The 20,741-nt window shown below is 33.9% G+C and overlaps 1 protein-coding gene and 1 long non-coding RNA gene across 2 annotated transcripts; one reads left to right on the top strand and one right to left on the bottom strand.

Moving 5' to 3' along the window:
- Positions 1–1,416: 1,416 nt before the first annotated feature.
- On the top strand, positions 1,417–4,203 carry LOC114257298 (uncharacterized). The gene is made up of 2 exons (XM_028197061.2): positions 1,417–2,140; positions 3,314–4,203. The coding sequence occupies exons 1-2, from the start codon at positions 1,538–1,540 to the stop codon at positions 4,088–4,090; spliced, it is 1,380 nt and encodes a 459-aa protein (XP_028052862.2). The 5' UTR covers positions 1,417–1,537; the 3' UTR covers positions 4,091–4,203.
- Positions 4,204–4,280: 77 nt separating this feature from the next.
- Positions 4,281–8,857, bottom strand: LOC114276913 (uncharacterized). The gene is made up of 2 exons (XR_003634419.2): positions 8,565–8,857; positions 4,281–4,589 (listed from the first exon to the last, which is right to left on the bottom strand). It is a non-coding gene; the product is annotated as an uncharacterized LOC114276913 (long non-coding RNA).
- Between the last annotated feature and the right edge of the window lie 11,884 nt (positions 8,858–20,741).

Genomic DNA, 20,741 nt, shown 5'->3' with positions numbered 1-20,741 from the left:
CACATCAGCAATCGCCCTTGGCGCTTGGGAGCGAATAAGGATGAGACTAGCGGTTTATTTTATTTGAAGCCAAGAGAGGCTTAAATTATCCACTGTGTATGTTGCCTTGGTTGCAACCAAGATGAGGTCGTATTAAAGACCCAACATGGATGTTAGTACCCACTTTCCATGTGTGTGCCTGTTATGATTAGTTAGATGCGAGATCTCATTTGTCGCTTAGAAGACAAGCAAATAGAGGATTCGGGTTAGGCGCTAGAAAATGACTAGACTAAGATATGTACGGTGTATCGAGTATGATGTCACTCTTTGGAAGAATTATTCCTCTATAGCATGTATTCATACTGCATGTGTTTGGCGACCGAGTAATGAGGTGAGAGAATAGATCATTGTTTCCTCTCCGTGTGAGTCTTACGTGTCATTATTGATATGATTTTTACTTTTGTACCCTTTTGTGACCTTTGACTATGTTATAAGGTACGGGGTTGATGTTATGCTACTTTGGTATGTTGTCTGTGATCATGTATAATTCGGCCTTAAGGGACATCACTAGGAAAGAGGTCAACCCTAAACGAAATGGCATGAAGGAAAAAGAAAGATCATCTAGTATTACACCACTGTTATAAATTCACTGCCGGCAACTCACATCACTCTGTATGAGAGGCGGATTGAGTGTGAATATATTGCAAGAATTGAGAGGGTCAAACATGCTCTTTTGAGGGTTTAGAGATGCTTTTTTGACCGATGTAGTTAGATGGGTCTGGGGTATATAAGACACTATTTTATTTTCGGGTTGATGTCTCTATGCTGGCTCGTTCTGAGTTTCTGGTGTAGAGCTCCCACATGTAGATGTTCTCAGTGATCGCACGATTCATTGGCGAGTATGATTACGTTTATTAGGTAGATTGAGATACAAAAGGTGTGTTGCATGCCAGCGCATGTTCAAGTGGGAGATGTTAGAAATTGGATTGGGTTTAGAACCCAAACCCAATTTGGTCGCCCATGGTGGCATGACCCGATTAGTAGAGATCCAAATAAAATAATTTACTTGATATGAGATAATCTTGATATGGATAATTTTGATATGCATAATTGTGAATATATTAGATAATAATTATTAATTAGATATTGTTGATATGAGATAGATGTTATATGGGATAACGCATCTATCTTATGGGTCTCTTAACTCTCTTATATAAACAGGACTTGGGTTCTGTATTTGAAACAACAAAAATTATACGTTTTCTCTTCCCATAAACCATTTTGCCTTTGTATTGTGAATAGTGTGGGTAGTTCTCTAGTAGTTCAACTCCACTATTGGAAAATATTCTAATACATCAATACTATTGGAAAATATTCAAAGACACGTGATTCACCCACATAATCCATAAATTTGATTTGAGCATAAAAAGTATGTCCAAATCCGTTTATTTCCGCTGTGTATGTAGTATACTAATTCCTACAGCAAGCAAGCAAAGCCACAAGAGAGAGGACACTGTTTTCAACTTCCTATCACCAAGGCAAGCAGCAAGTACCACAAATGGAAGGAACTCATGAGACTGAGATAGGTATGAGAGAGAATATGCTTTATGACGCATCAGTGAGTGGGAATACTGAGTCCTTGAAGAAGTTGATTGAAGAAGATAGACTCACTCTGTCCCGATCTTCACTCACTTGTTTCGATGAGAATCCTCTTCACATAGCTGCTATGCAAGGTCATCTGGATTTTGCAAAAGCTCTTGTGACTCTCAAGAAAGACTTGGTCTCTGATTTAGATTCAAAGGGCCGATCGCCTCTTCACTTGGCCTCTGCAAATGGGTATATAGAGATAGTGAAGGTGTTGTTAATGGCGAACCCTAATGTTTGTCTCATGCGAGATGAAGACGGAAGGACTCCTCTTCATGTGGCTGCCATGAAAGGCCGAGTTGATGTGGTGAGCCAGTTGGTTCAGGCACGACCAGAAGTAGCTAAGTTCAAGTTGGATCGAGGTGAAACTGTTCTGCACTTGTGTGTGGAATATAATCGTTTGGAGGTTTTGAAGCTATTGATAAGATTTACGACGGTTGAGGATACATGGGTTAATGACAAACTTGATAATGGCAACACTATTTTGCACATTGCTACCAACCTCAAGCAAGTGGAGGTAAAAGTTTTCTTAATTATTATTTGTTATTTTTGTTTAATTTTCTGATCCACAAAAAATAAAATTAAAAATTGTTGAATGAAAACATCCTTTACAAAGCACCTCACCCAAGTTTTTTAGTTTGCTAATAGTTTTAACAATGGTTGTTCTTTGTTTGCCTCCAAATTAGTGAATCATCTGATACAAAATAGGTTCACAATCAAGAAAAACTTAATTTAACACATTAAAAAAAAAAATCATTATAAAAATAAATAAAGCTATATATATGATAAATAAAATAAAATAAACTTTACTTATAATGCAGGTGCAATTAAGATTTAATCAATGTCAAATTCATATAAAATAAAGTAATTTTGTTTCCTCGTTGTATTTATTTATTTATTTCCTTACATAGAAATTATAAAAATAACAAATTAAAAAATAACACACAATTGCTAAGAGAGAAAATTTGTGTTACTTTTAACAAGTAAAGTTATAAACTTGCACTTCTTTTAACTTTGTAATAAATGGGTTTTCATTGTGCTCAATAGGACCCAAGAATTTTTTGCTTGAGAAATTTTTGGGTGTAGACAGAGTAAGTGTCATGTGATACCTTTCTCTTCTCTCATTGGTTGAAAAAGTGGGGGCTACATTTATGTGTTGGGTGATGGGGAAACAATATGAGAGGTCATAATATTTGTGATTGGTTGAAGGACTACTTACTCTTACATGTGACTAAACTTGTTGGTGGATTTTGTGCTGTGAACCACGTATAAATTACCTTTTAAAAATTGGAGATCTTTCTTATTTTCAAACCCAAGACAATGATCTTAACGGCCTTGCACATGGGCCAGCCCTGTATTATAAGTAACAAAAGGGATGCATATAGTAATAGTATCTACTTTATATAAAAAGTATAATTTATTTTAGTTCATCACTTAAATTTTTATCAAATAACATTTCAATTTTAAAAATTTAACATTCAATTTTCATAACTTTAATTTTATGTTTTTCAATTTTTAATTTTGAGTTTTATCAAATTACACCTTACTTAACAAATGACCGTAGACACCATGCTTTTTATACATTCTTCTAATCAAAATTTCAATAGAAACACTTCTAATAATTTGCAGCAAAATAATTAGAATTAATTAGATACATCATATATAGATTCCTTTGTATTAATTTGTGCAGACCATAAGATACCTATTGCAAGAAACTGCGGTGGAAGTGAATGCTGCGAATGGCAATGGTATCACGGCTTTGGATATCATAGAACATATGCCAATTAGAGATTTAAAGGCCATGGAAATCAGTAGATTGCTTATGCAAGCTGGAGGCCACATTGGCCACCAACTGCGTGATCATGGTAGTGGTCATGGGGAAATATTAGTATCACAGCCACCCTCGCTGGTCAATGGCAGGTTGAGGCCCCCAACAAACAAAGATGATTGGTTAAATAGAAAACGGAATGGCTTGTTGATATCCGCAACTGTTATTGCAGGAATGGCTTACCAATCTGGGCTTACCCCACCTGATGGGCTTAAATCAAATGGAAATTCCTATATGACTAGAACAGAATTTCAAGTATTTTGGATTGCAAACTCAATATCTTTTGTTGCTTCTCTGACCATAATGCTTTTGCTTGTAAGTGGGTTACCATTGAAGAATAGAATTGTGAGGTGGATGCTACTGGTTGCAATGTGGGTGACAATAACAACCTTGGTAATGAGTTATTCTTCTTTGATGACGGCCAATTCGGGAGGACATATACTTGGGCCTAAATTCAATGCACGTGCCATTGTCATTGGCATATGGGTGTACTTATGCTTGGGCCTAAGTTTCATAGTTTTCCTTGTCCACACTTGTCGCTTCATCAGTTGGATCATCAGGAAAGTGTGCAAATGCATAAACAGGGAAAACAAAAATGAGATTGAAGGTGGTCACCGACAAGGGCAAGTTCAAGTTTGAAATCTCAACATCTTTTAGTTACTACATATTGTATGTACTATACTAGTATTAAGATAAATAACCCATCAGATCTCTATCAATATATAATGCCCCGGTATTTTATTCCTATTATAATTACAAATCCTTTATAATTATTCTCATTTTACATTACGAGTAGAAGCACCAAAGAAATATATTGAACATATGAATCTGATACCTGAAAAGTACTTCTCCTCCTCCTTGAACTTCTCAAAAGTGATACATGTTCACATTACATTCGGATCTTTCCACAAAACAAAATAAATACACAAGTAGTTCAAAGAGTAAGAGAAATGCAAATAAAAATACCCTGATGGCTTACATCTTTCAAGGCTATGGCCTTAATTGCACAAAATTGGGAAACACTAACTCAAGACAAATAAGCTCCATAGCTGTAGCTCATAAACAACAAAAGAGCTTTAGTGCTCCTTTTAAAAGATATCCACTATCCTTTACTTGGTTGGAGGCATATCACCAATCCCTAAAATGTTGTTATAATAGGAATGAGTAATATAGCCCAGCAGAAATACTTTTAACAGAATATATAAATGTTTGATATAAATATGACCATGTTATGCACATGTTATGACAAAATCCATGATTTTTTCCCCCTTTTTTTAAAGTGATGATGCTCAATGCGCTTCTGTAGTATCAAACTCAAGATCAACCATAGGGTGGTAAATACGCCATAGAATCCTAATGCACGAGTCAGTTACATATAAATATATATATATATATATTATATCAAAATTATTCTCACATTTACCGACTCACAATACAGCAAGGCGATGGGCACCAAAAACGTATATATTTTCCACATTTGTTGGCTCACAATACGGTAGGGCCAGTGGACGTCCAAAAACATTTCCTACATTCGTCTAGCATCAAGAACAAGACAGGATAATTGGACATCTTGACTCCTCACACAGGTACCAATACCATACACAACACATTTCCAAAACCGACTCACTTCCTGAATTACTATGCTATTTACCCTCTTTCCAATATTCCAACATCCAAAGTAATGAAACAATATGAGTTCAAAATCATGAAATGCCATGCAATGCATGAGTTTTGCAAGATATAACTATTCCCTAAGGTACCTTTTATCATTATAAGAAATAAAAATTTAAACCCTTACGCAGAAAGACAGCCCAAGGTAAAACCCCAATAGTATTCCAATTAAGTGACGTGTGCATGCCATGCTCCACAGGCAAGGTTTTAAAAAGCGGCCGCAACCGTTACGTAACGCCGTTACGTAACGGTTGTGGTCGTTACCGCCACCCGTTACGGCCGCTTTTGCGGTGTGATTGAGATTCACAGGTGTATCGGCTGTAGCGGCTGCTATAGCGGTCGTAACGGTGTCGTAACGGCCGTAACGGCCTGTTACACACCGTTACGTAACGGTTCCGAATTGTTTTTTTCGAAAAAAAAAGTTGAAAATGGGGAAGAGAGATAGAGAGAGAAGAGGGAAGATGAAGAGGGAAGATGGAGGAACAAGAGATAGAGAGAGAGAAGAGGGAAGATGAAGAATATGTTATTGATTTATTGAAGCTGTAAGACTTATACTATTATATTCAGCTGCTATCACTCAACCATTTTGTTTGTGTGTCTATCTATATATTGTTTGATAATAATAATAATAAGTGTGGTCATTATCTATTTGGCTTGATTAATATATATATATATATATATATTTAGGTTTTTATTTATTCTCTTACTTTTGTCATTGTTTATCTTATATATAATAGTTAGTAATTGATTTTTTGAATAATATAAAGTCATTAATTATTAAAATAAAATGTAAAAAACTCAATTTGTAATGATTTAAAAATACAAAATATATTGGATCAAACTAAAAAATTTATAAAAATTAATCAATATTTATTTTAAAACCCAATAAATATGATCATGGAAAAAAAAAGCGCGTATCAGTAAGTTTTTTTCCAATTGTGCGAAAAATAAAAAAAATCACGGTTCCGGTTATCGCAACCATTACGCTACGGCCTTTACACCCCGCAACCGCAACCGCTCCACTGCCACCGTTACGGCGACCGCAACCGCTTTTCAGAACCTTGTCCACAGGTATATGACTATGTTATTTGGAATATGGATCATTTTGGTACATGAAATGGGAACATGGTACACCATTTGCTCTAAATTGTGGTACAACATAGGTAGACTTGTGTAGTTTACGCTATAAGAATTTAAAGTACTTTCAGTCGAGTTTTTTTTTTTTAACAAATAGATATCCAAGGCCTCGTTTAGGAACATGCTTATTTATTTTAAGGCCTCGTTTAAGAACATGCTTTTTTAATGATTTTTTTGTTTTTTAGTTAAAATATGAGATGAAAAAAATCAATATGTTTGGGATGACTTTTTTTTTTATGAAAAGATGTGCAAAAAGTAGAGTAAATGGAAATAAATCTTTGACTCTTTGGTATTTGTTGGCTTTTTGGATTTTTTAGTGACTTTTTAGCTTTTAGGTTACTTTAATATTGTAACAACACATTTATATGAGCATTATAACCCATTTTTTATATTTTGTATCATTATATTTGATAAAAGAAAATATATTGGAAAAAAAACAAAAAAAAAACTTTTCAAATTGTTGAATTTACCACTTTAGAATGCAAGTATACCACATTTCAGAAAGTGCGTTCCAAAATGCAATCATTAGGGTATCAGTGTTTTCTAGTAACACTAGTATATATTAAGGCCTTGTTTGGGGTGTATTAATAAGTACACACTTTTTATCTTTTTTTCATCACATCACCTCTCTACTTTTCTGCACATCTTTTCGTAAAAAGTCAAAAAATACACTTATTTAGATCATCCCAACCACCCCTAAGTATGCAACTCAAAAAATGAAACCCAAAAGGCTGATTCGTACCTAGGTCGTAAGGCTTTGATATGAACAAGATGATTAAATTTCACGTGTCAATGTCTTTCATGCTAATGGGGCATTACATGTAAAATGCAATGCCTAGTAACAAAAAGTTCATGTTTGCAAACAAAAAAAGCATCACACAATGATTGCAGGCAAGTAATAAGGAGTAAAAAATGAACTTTAGTTAAATAACACTACTGTCAATTTAACAAAACACTAATTAAAAATGAAGCATGAATACTTCTATAAAAGAGTCGTATCGGTATTCATATCGTATCTGTATCAAATACTGACATTCATTGGATGCTCGCAGATACGTATCAAATACTTCCTAAACATATCTTATACTTGATGTTAATTTTGAGAAGTATCAAATACTTTTCGAATAGTTATGTATCCAAACTACTATGAAATTGAGATTGAGATTGCAGTAATTTTTGCATTGTATTAGAATTCACAATTTAGTTTCAAATTAGTTTCGAGAAGATATTTAGTGGTTAAAGTCTTGTACTTCTGTAGCACTAGTAATAGATAGTGCCTAAGTTGTTATCAGATAGCCTACTATTTTGCAAGTGATTTGTAGAGTCAATTGTCAATGAAAAATATCTTGTAAGTTATACCTATAAAGCACGGACAACTCTCGGAGGTCACGTACAAGAGTCCGACATGGACATGTTTTGGACAAATGTCGGACACCCTGGAAAGAGTCAGACACTTGGAACACACTACAGACACACTGAGGACACACTAAGGACACATTGGGAACAAGCGGGAGACATGCTAAGGACTATGTTTTTCAAAAAAAATTAAAATTTTAAATTTTTTTAATAAAATAGCATACCTGAAGTTGATAAATTTGATAAAATTAAATATTTAACATAAAATATATTTTAAATATTTAAAAATATGACACATAATAAATATATAAAATTATATTTTTTTCATGTGTCTCCAACGTTTCATGTCCTACATTTTTTAAAATTTACGTATATTCGTGTTCCGTATTTGTGCTTCTTAATTTGTAATTCACTTGTGAAGAGCTTAGAAGGGTTCTCCATCTCTACTAATTGAACCTAGAAAATGTTTCAAGCCCCCCGTTTTCTTTCCCTCTTTTTCTATTTTCGTCTCAATTGTTTTGATTTTACACAGAGAGGCACATATCGAAACTGAAAGCCAATTCAGCACTGCAGCTTTACAAACTAAATTAAGTACAACATAGAATTAAAAAACATGATCCAATTTAGGAATTACTCCATTTGTATGAATTACAAAAGCAAACTCTACCTAAGCAAGTTATATCAATTTTAGTATTTTGATGCGCAATTAGCAAAATTGAGAAGCAAGAATTCAGTGAAATGATAAACAATAAAAACCCTAACTCGAGATTACATACGCCCTCTACGATCGTGATCAGAAGGACCATCTTAAAACAAATAAAACCAAAATTTGAGACCTATTTGTTTACAATTCCAGGATATACAGAACATTTCAAGCGAACTAAATCATTAGATTTGTCAGCGAGTGATAACCCAAGCAACAAAATTCAAACAAGATCGAAATGTGAACCTGCAGGTGTCTTCCTCTTGCCGAATAGAAAACTCATGTTGATCGATCAATAAAGATCACGTTGAATTCCGACAAATCTCTCTCGATCGATCGAAATGTGAACCTTGGGTTTGCTTCGGGCCTTCGATCGTCAAGAAAAATAAACTACTTTCACAATCAATCTCTACAGACAGACAAATCCACCGAGGAAAGTTCCGAAAACAATCCCAAATACACTTTGGAATTACGCGTCAATTTTTTGGGTCCCGCTCTGATTAATTTAATAAAATAAAAAATTCTAAACATCCACTAATTTTTTTATTTCCCCTTAAAAAATAGGTTAATTTTACTTTTTTTTCCCTAAACTAAACTAAGGAAATTTTATACTACGTGAAATTTTATACTACGTACCTTAATAAAATTATGATCTATGAAGTATTTTATACTACGTACCTTAATAAAATTATGATCTTTGTGGGGTTTTTTTAAGATTAAATTATGGTGTTAAATATTATTTGATTATGATCTATGAAGTATTTGATAACTTAATTCAGTACTTAAAATTAAATATATTGAATGATAATCAATTAAGTTCGTTTAATAATTACAATTGATATTATTTAAAAATTTAAGTATTTCTTAAAATGTATGTTAAAACTTAAGAAAAATTTAAATTATATAAAATTTATTGTCATTAAGTAGATAAATAAATAAATCATATTTCATAAAATGTAAAAGATTATAATAAAATGTATAAAATTCATATTTATTTTGTATATTTCTTTCTTATATTCTATTTTATAGATTTCATATTTATTTTAAAGGTTTTTTAAATTTATTATAATTTTTTTAAAAAAAAATTTACCTGTTACCTGAAGAGCAGCGTAAGTGTATTTTGTTAATACTTAAATAGTAAGTATAGTTATTTGAAATAGTAAGTATAATTATATCAAATAGTAGTGCACTTAGTTATTGTGATAAGTTGAAAACTCATTTTTTGGCTTCAAAACCATTGAATACTATCTTGTTTTTTACAAAACTATCTAGATATCTTAACCTGATTTTAATCATTACCAATGGTTAGATTTATTTACTTTTAGATTTAATGGTTTAAATTTATTCATATATGGTATATCAAAACTACTTTCATGTACCACAGAAATTTCTACCTGATCATATCTTACTAACAAACTAAAATATCAATAATAATTTATACCACTAAAAAAAAATCAAAAAAATAAAAATAAAGCATAGACAGTGAGTGCGGTTCTTTGCCAAATCATTAGTGGCTCTGTTAGAATAGCACTTAGTGCTCTCAATTATTTTTCCTAAAATGTAGTGTTACAACGTAACTGCCTCTGTGTTCTTTGTTTATAGGAAGGACTGCAGCCTTAGCTGCGGCTGCGGCCTTACAATGTGTAGCTGTTGCTGGCTGAATTGGTAGACTTTATTTCCTCGGTAATAAACAAGTGGTGTAGAATGCAATCCAATCCTGATACTGAAATCTTGCTGCAGGGTGGAATTCAAAATCCGCAATAATAACCGAGGATGGTTGGCAATTAGTAAAGGTTTGGGGTTAAGACCCTAGATTCCAAGTTCAAAATCTCTTCGGCCAATCTTCTGGGCATAGAGTAGTTGGTTAGGAGGTTAGCCTCAAGTTGTTGCTACCATAGCACTTGATGTGGGCCCAATGCTTCCCCGCTGTTCGAGTTCTGACTTAAGCGGAGCTTGTCTTGGGAGGTCGGGGCAAATTCCCAGGTTATAATCTCCTATCTCAGAGCGGACAACAGGACACCTTGGTGATCTCTGTAAAGAACGCTGCCCTGAACCTACGGGAGAATAGGAAGATTTTCCTGTAACAAAAAAATAAAAAAAAAATCCGCAATAATATTGGTTGTATAATTTGACGGATCCACATGAAGAATGAAGGTATACAGAGACAAAAGTAGAGTTTGAGTGCAAAACGTTGTAGCAAGCAAGCAAAGCCACAAGAGAGAGGATACTGTTTTCAACTTTCTATGACCAAGGCAAGCACCAAGTGCCAGAAATGGAAGGAACTCATGAGACTGAGATAGGTATGAGAGAGAATATGCTTTATGAAGCATCAGTGAGTGGGAATACTGAGTCCTTGAAGAAGTTGATTGAATCACTGCGTCCCGATCTTCACTCACTTGTTTCGATGAGAATCCTCTTCACATTGCTGCTATGCAAGGTCATTTGGATTTTGCAAAAGCTCTTGTGACTCTCAAGAAAGACTTGGTCTCTGATTTAGATTCAAAGGGCCGATCGCCTCTTCACTTGGCCTCTGCAAATGGGTACATCGAGATAGTGAAGGTGTTGTTAATGGCAAACCCTAGTGTTCGTCTCGTGCGCGATGAAGACGGGAGGACTCCTCTTCATCTGGCTGCCATGAAAGGCCGAGTTGATGTGGTGAGCGAGTTGGTTCAGGCACGTCCAGAAGTAGCTAAGTTCAAGTTGGACGGAGGTGAAACTGTTCTGCACTTGTGTGTGGAATATAATCTTTGGAGGTTTTGAAGCTATTGATAAGATTTAGGACGGTTGAGGATACATGGGTAAATGACAAACTTGATAATGGCAACATTGATTTGCACATTGCTACCAACCTCAAGCAAGTGGAGGTAAAAGTTTTCTTAATCATTATTTGTTATTGTTGTTTAATTTTCTGATCCACAAAAAATAAAATAACAAATTATTGAATAAAAACACCCTTTACAAAACACCTCACCCAAGTTTTTTAGTTTGTTAGGATTTGATTTATAAGAGTCCAAATAGTTTTAACAATGGTTGTTCTTTGTTTGCCTCACAAATTAGTGAATCATCTGATGCAAAATAGGTTCACAATCAAGAATAACTTAATTTAACACATTAAAAATAAAAATATTGCATTTAAAAATAAATAAAGCTATATATGATAAATAAAATAAAATAAACTTTACTTGTAATGCTGGTGTAATTAAAATTTAATCAATGTCAAATTCATATAAAATAAAGTAATTTTGTTTCCTCGTTGTATTTATTTATTTATTTCCTTACATAGAAATTATAGAAATAAAAAATTAAAAAATAGCATACAATTGCTAAGAGAGAAAAGTTGTGTTGCTTTTAACAAGTTAAGTTATAATCTTGCACTTCTTTTAACTTTGTAATAAATGGGTTTTCATTGTGCTCAATAGAGCCTTTCAACTACTTACTTTTACATGTGGCTAAAGATATTGGTGGATTTTGTGCTGTGAACCACGTATAAATTACTTTTTGAAAATTGGAGATCTTTCTATTTTCGAACCTAAGACAATGATCTTAATAGCCTTGCACATGGGCCAGCCCTGTATTATATGTAACAAAAAGGATGCATATAGTATCCATTTTATATAAAAAGTATAATTTATTTTAATTCATCACTTAAATTTTTATCAAATAACATTGTAATTTTAAAAAATTTAACATTCAATTTTCAAAACTTTAATTTAATGTTTTTCAATTTTTAATTTTGAGTTTTATCAAATAACACCTTACTTAACAAATGATGGTAGACGCCATGCTTTATATACATACTTCTAATCAAAATTTCAATAGAAATACTTCTAATAATTTGTAGCAGAATAATTAGAATTAATTAGATACATCATATATAGATTCCTTTGTATTAATTTGTGCAGACCATAAAATACCTATTGGAAGAAACTGTGGTGGAAGTGAATGCTGTGAATGGAAATGATATCACGGCTTTGGATATCATAGAACATATGCCAATTAGAGATTTAAAGGCCATGGAAATCAGTAGATTGCTTATGCAAGCTGGAGGCCACATTGGCCACCAACTGCGTGGTCATGGGAAACTATTTAGCTTGCTTGTTTTTATTTTTTAGAAAATTCTATATTCTTATTTTTCGTATTTTTTTGTTTTTATTGAATTTTTTTAATATTTTAAGTAATTTTTTTACTTTTTAGACACACCTAACATAAATACACCTAAAAAGTAAAAAAATTGTAAAAAAAATCTTTTAAAAATTCACTAAATACCAAAAAATACAATAATTCAGTACATTTTTTGTATTTTTATGTATTTGTTAATTTTTTAAAATATTTTTTCACAAATTTTTTATTTTTTAAATACATCTAATTAAGGTGCATCTAAAAAAATAAAAAAAATGTTTAAAATTTAAAATTATTCACTAAAAACAAAAGAATATGAAAACTAAAAAACTGAATTTTTAAAAAACTTAATTCAAAAAACTCAAACCAAACACGGATTAGTAATACAGCCACCCTCGCTGGTCAATGGCACGTTGAAGCCCCCAACAAACAAAGATGATTGGTTAAATAGAAAACGTGATGGCTGGTTGATATCCGCAACTGTAATTGTAGGAATGGCTTACCAATCTGGGCTTAGCCCACCTGATGGGCTTAAATCAAATGGAAAGCCCAATATGCCTACAGCAGACTTTAAAGTATTTTGGGTTGCAAACACAATGGGTTTGTTTGGTTTGTTTTTGGGAGAGTTATTTTTGAAAAGAATTTGAGAGAGTTGTTTTAGAAATTTTGTCTTTTGTTGCTTCTCTGACCATAATGCCTTTGCTTGTAAGCGGGTTACCATTGAAGAATAGAATTGTGAGGTAGATGCTAGTGGTTGCAATGTTGGCGACACTAACAGCCTTGGTAATCACTTATTCTTCTTTGATGACGGCCAGTGCGCCAGAACTTCTTGATGTGCTTTCGATATCATCGTGGGCTAAGAAGCACGGGTGCGGGTACGAGTACGGTACGGATATGAGTACGCTGATACAGCAAAATCTCAAAAAAGTAGGGTACGGGTACGGCTGCAGTACGTCGATATTTTTTATTTTTATTTTTATAATTATGGTTAAAAGATCCAAGCATAAAAAAAAATATTTTTGATTATTAACTAAACTGTTTTATAAGCATAAACTGTGGTGAAAAGCTTATACATCTAATTTAACTAAACTGCTTATTACATCCTATAAGCATAAACTGTTTTCAGGAATAACTAATTTTTTTGATTATTAGCATTTTCATCTCAAATTTTTTTTATTATTAATAACTAATAATAATATTTATGATTATTACCATTTATGATTATTAGCATTTTCATTTCTAATATTTATTATTAATATTTATTAGCATTTTCAGTATTAATAACTAAAGAAGAAACAAGAAAAAATAATAATAAATAAAGATGAAGTAATTTTTTATTATTAATAACTAATAATAATATTTATGATTACCATTTATGATTATTAGCATTTTCATCTCTAATATTTATTATTAATATTTATTAGCATTTTCAGTATTAATAACTAAAGACAAAACAAGAAAAAAAATAAAAATAAATAAATATGAAGAGATATACCTCTGATGCCGTGGGTCGAAGTCGAGTCGAAGAGGAGGGTGATCTGCTCTCTGCATCGAAGTCGAAGTCGAAGCCGAAGCTGAAGCTAAGGGTCGAAGTCGATATCTAGGTCGAAGTCGAAGACGAGGGTGAGTGAGGGTTGAAGTCGATCTCTATTTCGAAGTCGCAGATGTGGGTGAGGGTTGAAGATGAGGGTGAGGGTCGAAGTCGATCTCTGTTTCGAAGTCGCAGAAGAGGGTGATAGAGATGGTCGAAGTCCCCTCTTTCTCTTTGCTTTGATGAGATTAGGGCAAAACAGTGATGAGATTAGGGCATTCGTATACGGTATACACATTTTTTCTTTTTTTTTTTAAAATTTTTTTTCTTAATGTTGCTCCGGTACCCTTCAATTTTTCAGAAAATTTGATGTCTGCCCCCGCCGTACCCAAAACGCACCAAAGGCGTACCCATGCCGTACCCGAGCCGTACACCGAAGTACCCGACTACTTTTTGCCGTGTCCGGTACGCGTGCAGCCGTACCGGTACGCGTACCCGCACCCGGTAAGTACCCGATGCGTGTACGGCACTATTTTTGGAGTAACCGTGCTTCATAGATCGTGGGTGTGGTTGCTCCCAACTTTCATAGTTTTCCTTGTCCACACTTGTCGCTTCATCATTTGGATCATCAGGAAAGTGTGCAAATGCATAAACAGGAGAAACACAAATGAGATTGAAGGTGGTCACCGACAAGGGCAAGTTCAAGTTTGAAATCTCAACATCTTTTAGTTACTACATATTGTATGTACTATACTAGTATTAAGATAAATAACCCATCAGATCTCTATTAATCGGTTTAGTTTTTGTCTTTTCCAGTAGGAAAATACATCCGCATGGACAGCCACAAGTGAGATGGGAGAGACTATGTAACGCCCCCGATATTTTATTCCTATTATAATTACAAATCCTTTATAATTATTCTCATTTTACATTACAAGGAGGAGCACCAAAGAAATATACGGAACATATCAATCTGAAATCTGAAAGGTACTTTTCCTCCTCCTTGAGCTTCTCAAAAGTGTTACATGTTCACATTACATTTGGATCTTTCTCAAAACAAAATAAATACAAAGTAGTTCAAAGAGTAAGAGAAATACAAATAAAAATATCCTGACGGCTTACATCTTTCAAGGCTATGGCCTTAATTACACAAAATCAAGAAACACTAACTCGAGACAAATAAGCTCCGCAGCTGTGGCTCATAAACAACAAAAGAGCCTTAGTGCTCCTTTCAAAAGATATCTACTATTCTTCACTTGGGTGAAGGCACATCACCAATCCCTAAAATGTTGTTATAATAGGAATGAGTGATATTGACTAGTAGAAATATTTTTAATAGAATATATAAACGTTTGATATAAATATATGATCATGTTATGCACATGTTATGACAAAATCCATGATTTTTTTTTTTCCTTTTTTAAAGTGATGATGCTCAATGCACTTTTGTAGTATCAAACTCAAGATCAACCATGGGTGGGTAAATATATATACAAATATATATATATATATATATATTTTAAAGTCAATTACATACAAATATATACATATATTTTATATCAAAATTATTCTCACATTTACCAGCTCACAATACAGCAGGACGATGGGCACCTAAAACGTATATCTTTTCCACATTTGCTGGCTCACAATACGGCAGGGCCAGTGGACGCCCAAAAACATTTCCTACATTCATCCAACATCAAGCACAAGATATGATAATTGGGCACCTTGACTCCTTGCACGGGTACCAATACCATACACAACACATTTTCAAAACTGACCCACTACCCGAATTACTATGTTGTTTTACCCTCCTTCCAATATTCCAACATCCAAAGTAATAAAATAATATGAGTTCAAAATCATGAAATGCATTGCAATGCATGAGTTTTGCAAGATATAACTATTATCTAAGGTTCCTTTTATCATTATAAGAAACAAACATTTAAACTCTTACGCTGTATTTGGTTTGGAGATTCAGGAAGGAATTTGAAAAGGAAAAGGAAAAGAGAAAATGTGTGTGAAACTAAGTGAAATGTAAGTATATTTTATTCAAATTTAACCAACCTTTTCCTTTTCTCTTTCCCTCCTCAAATCTCCAAATCAAATACAGTGTCAGAGAAAATGATCACATACTTATAGCTTTCAATAAACCCCAATCCCAATGTTCATATCATCTCAAGATTTACAGGTATATCAACGTAGTATCAACTCAATTTCATCGTAAACATCAATTTGTTCTCAAATTCATCTTTTAAAATCAACATTACAGGCTAGGGTTTCATAAAAAAAGTTGAGGGTTTTTCTCATTTCTTTCATAAATCAAAGAATCATGAAACAAATAACCATTTATATGTTGGACAATCTTCACTGTATTTAAAAGATTTAATTCTATTGTGTACAAAACAACAACTATAATTTAAAGAAATAAAGAAAAGGAGAGAATTTGTTTGATTACAAAAATTAAACTTGAAATAATAAATAAATAAATAAAAATAGATTTTATTTTGTTACAAAAACAAAATTAAAATCTGATAAAAACAACACTTAAAATAAATTAAATAACTTACTTGATTTAATTTCTTCGAATTATGTTCTGATCAAGTCCAGTGTTTGACACTGTGTCCTTAAGACAGATTCGTCCTCTCCACGGTGCTTTCAGAATTTGGACGTCTATCTCCCAAGATGAAATGATCTACCACAAACAATAGCAGCACTACAAATTGTTTGCCTTACGAACACACTAAGTGTTTACACTCTTTCTTTCGGAAATAAAATGCAGCAAGATGAAAAATATAATTAGCAGAGGTGAAATACGAAATTTCTGAATGTAAAAACATCAAATGAAGGTGGTCCTATTTATAGATGTAAAGGTGACTCTTGGTTTTAAATTGAACAGGTATGATACCTGTTGGTTTTGAATTCAAACAGATTTGAATCTGTTAACAATTCAAACAGATAGCAAAACGGGAAGGGCCCTGTTTGGGTGTGCACTAATTCCAAACTAGTTTATTTCTGTTTGAAAACGGGAAGGGCCCTGTTTGGATGTACAGAAAATCCAAATCAGTTTAATTTGAATTCTGGATTTTATTTTACCCAAAAAAAAAAAAAAAATTAAATTCAAATGTTTTTGGCCCAAAAAGATTAGAAGCCCAACCCAACCACGCACCCGCGCCCAAGCCCAGCCCAGCCCAGCCCGCCCGGACGGACGGACGGGCGGCGGAGGCGCGCGCGCGCGCGTGTGGTGATTTTTGGGTCCAATGGGTCTAGCCCATTTTGCCCATAACCTCTCCCTCTAAAACACTTGGGTACCCCTTGGGGCACACCCCAAGTATCTAACCCAAGCCTTATAAACCCTTTCAAAACTTCCCACCAAATCAATGTGAGACAAGCCAATTTACAACCTTAAGGAATTTCCACCAAAACTCCATTTCCATGGAGCACACTTTGGCTTCAATTTCCCATTCACTCAGTAATGGTTTTGAGCAACCAAATATACCACGTGAATCACAACGCGGCATAGAACGCGTTACTACTTTGACCCGAGTAAATCGACACTCGGGGCCCACCTAAAAAATAGACCAAACTTGAGGACCCAGAATTTTTCTACCATTTCCAACAATCCCCCACATGAATGGAATTTGATGACAACGGAAATGCAACAATATGCAGACTTAACGAAAGAGTATAAGTCGAAAATATCTTGTATTAGGATAGGTAGTTTTCGACCTTGAACCTTCCCTAGTGATAACCTATCGGACTTACTGGCTAACCAATGGATGCGATGCCTTGAATTGTTCAGCCGTTTGTGTAAGCCAAGACAATAGATTTCACACAAAATATCTTCTGACACATCGTGGTTCTCACTGTTGTGTTCATTTTGGCCTTGAACGCGCCTGGTTTTCATAAGTGTTTCTAGAGAATTTAGCCCTTTCATTCTCATAGAACCGGCCCCAGTTCAACACTCATATAGGTAATTCTTATTGTGAGTATCTCCTTATACTCGTCTTGATTTTATGCCTTAATCAAGATATAAGTAATCATTAAAAGCAAAGCTTATCCTTATACCCCTGCAGACAACATATGTTGCAGATATCACTCTCACCATAGGAATGGGTAGGAATTTTAATCCCTTGGTGATTTCTGGCGAGCCATACATAACTTAGTTGTCCCTTTAAACTTAGTTCTTGGGATCTCCAGTCATATAAGTAGGGTTACCATTTTGACGACTCTTATGTAATAGGCTTTAATCCCATCCCCTTTGATGAACTATACACTAGCTCTTTTGTCAAACCTTTTGTTAACGGATCCGCAATATTCTCTTTAGATTTTATATAATCTATTGAGATTATTCCGTTTGACAACAATTGCTTTACGGTATTATGTCGACGACGAATATGTCGTGACTTACCGTTATACATGTGATTCTGTGCCCTGCCTATTGCAGATTGACTATCACAATGAATGCAAATAGCTGGCACATGTTTTGGCCACATTGGAATGTCTTCTAAGAAGTAACGAAGCCATTCTGCTTCTTCACCTGCTTTGTCTAAAGCAATGAACTCGGATTCCATTGTGGATCGTGCGATGCAAGTTTGTTTCGTGGACTTCCAAGAAACAGCAGCGCCTCCTAGAGTAAAGACATATCCACTAGTGGATTTTGAATCTTTAGTAGCCGATATCCAATTGGCATCACAATAACCTTCGAGTACTGTTGGATATCGAGTAAATTTCAAACCATGATCACGAGTAAATCTTAGATATCTAAGAACTTGAATGATTGCTTTCCAATGGTCTTCTCCAGGGTTACTAGTGTACCTACTCAATTTACTGATAGCATAAGCTATATCAGGACGAGTACAATTCATTAGGTACATTAGGCTTCCAATGATTTGAGAGTATATTAACTGAGACACTGCATCACCTTTATTTTTCGATAAATAAAGACTGATGTCTACAGGTGTTCTAGCTAAATTCAAATCATCCTTGATAAATTTATCAAGAATTTTCTCAATATAATGAGATTGAGATAATGCATATCCGTCAGATGTTTTAGTAATTTTCATTCCTAATATAACATCTGCGACCCCCATATCTTTCATATCAAATCTTTTGTTAAGCATCTGCTTAGTTGATTTGATCATGTTTTGACTGCTTCCAATGATAAGCATGTCATCCACATAAAGACAAACTATGACATATCTTGGTCAATGTTTTTAACATAGACGCATTTGTCACATTCGTTTATCTTAAACCCATTAGTAAGCATTGCTTGATCAAATTTTTCATGCCATTGCTTAGATGCTTGTTTTAATCCATAAAGGGATTTTACAAGTCGACAAACTTTCTTTTCTTGCCCTGATACTACAAACCCTTCGGGTTGTTCCATATAGATCTCTTCATTTAGATCACCGTTTAAGAAAGCTGTCTTAACATCCATTTGATGTATTTCTAAATTAAACAATGCTGCTATAGAAATAAGCATGCGAATGGATGTTATTCTTGTCACAGGGGAATATGTGTCAAAATAGTCCAGACCTTCCTTTTGTCTGTAACCTTTAACAACAAGTCTTGCTTTATACTTGTCAATTGAACCATCTGCTTTCATTTTTCTCTTGAATATCCATTTATATCCAAGAGGTTTAGAACATGGTGGAAGATCCACCAATTCCCAAGTATGATTTTGCATAATGGATTCAATTTCATTATTAACAGCCTCTTTCCACGAAGGTGCTTCAGGACCTGTCATTGCTGCCTTAAAGCTTTGAGGTTCATTTTCTAACAAGTATGTCAGAAAATCTGGACCAAAGGATTTTGATGTTCTCGCTCTTTTACTTCGTCTTGGTTCATCATTAGTTAAATCCTGTTGGTCGAGACTATTACTTGTCTCTTGTGTTTGATTGTCATTAGTCTCTTGACTTTGTGTACAATCATAAGTTCTTTTCTGTGAACTTAATTCCTGTCCTTTCTTGTAAGGTAAGACATGTTCAAAAAACACAGCATTCCTTGACTCTATAATAGTGTTCACATTTATATCAGGTATTTCTGATTTATAAGTCAGAAATCGATATGCACTACTATTCTGAGCATAACCAATAAACACACAATCTACTGTTTTTGGTCCAATCTTAGTCTTTTTAGGAACAGGTACTTCAACTTTTGCCAAACACCCCTACACTTTTAAGTATTTGTAGGAAGGTGGTCGACCTTTCCACAATTCATAAGGAATGCTTTTGGTTTTCTTGTGGGGTATTCTATTAAGAACATAATTAGCAAACAATATTGCTTTCCCCCACAAGTTCTGTGGTAAGCCTGAACTAAGTAACATGGTATTCATCATTTCTTTTAGGGTTCTATTCTTCCTTTCAGCAATTCCATTTTGCTGTGGAGAATAAGAGGCTGTAGTTTGGTGAATAATGCCATGTTGTGCACAAAATTCATTTAATGGTGCATCATATTCACCACCCCTATCACTTCTAACCGTTTTAATGGTTTTACCAAGTTGATTTTCAACTTCTGTTTTGTAGAGTTTAAACATTTCTAAAGCTTCATCTTTACTTCTAAGTAAATAAACATAATAATATCTTGTGCAATCATCGATAAAAGTTATGAAATACTTTTTGCCTCCTCTAGTTTGAATAAATTTTAGATCACATACATCAGTATGAATTAATTCTAGAGGTTCGGTTTTCCTTTCAACCGATTTAAATGGAGCCTTAGTTAGTTTCGCTTCTACACAAATTTCACATTTATGATTAGGATTAATTTCAAAC

This window comes from Camellia sinensis, chromosome 5, assembly GCF_055761805.1.
Source record: "Camellia sinensis isolate YWXY chromosome 5, ASM5576180v1, whole genome shotgun sequence".
NCBI classification, from domain to species: Eukaryota; Viridiplantae; Streptophyta; class Magnoliopsida; order Ericales; family Theaceae; genus Camellia; species Camellia sinensis.
Note: the sequence above shows the minus strand (reverse complement) of the source record. Positions and strands in the feature narration are given on the sequence as shown.

Bases quoted from the DNA above. Each gene is read 5' to 3' on its own strand.
- LOC114257298 (XM_028197061.2), top strand. From the start codon at position 1,538: ATGGAAGGAACTCATGAGACTGAGATAGGTATGAGAGAGAATATGCTT. The intron at 2,141-3,313 runs GTAAAAGTTTTC...TAATTTGTGCAG, and splicing joins CCAACCTCAAGCAAGTGGAG to ACCATAAGATACCTATTGCA.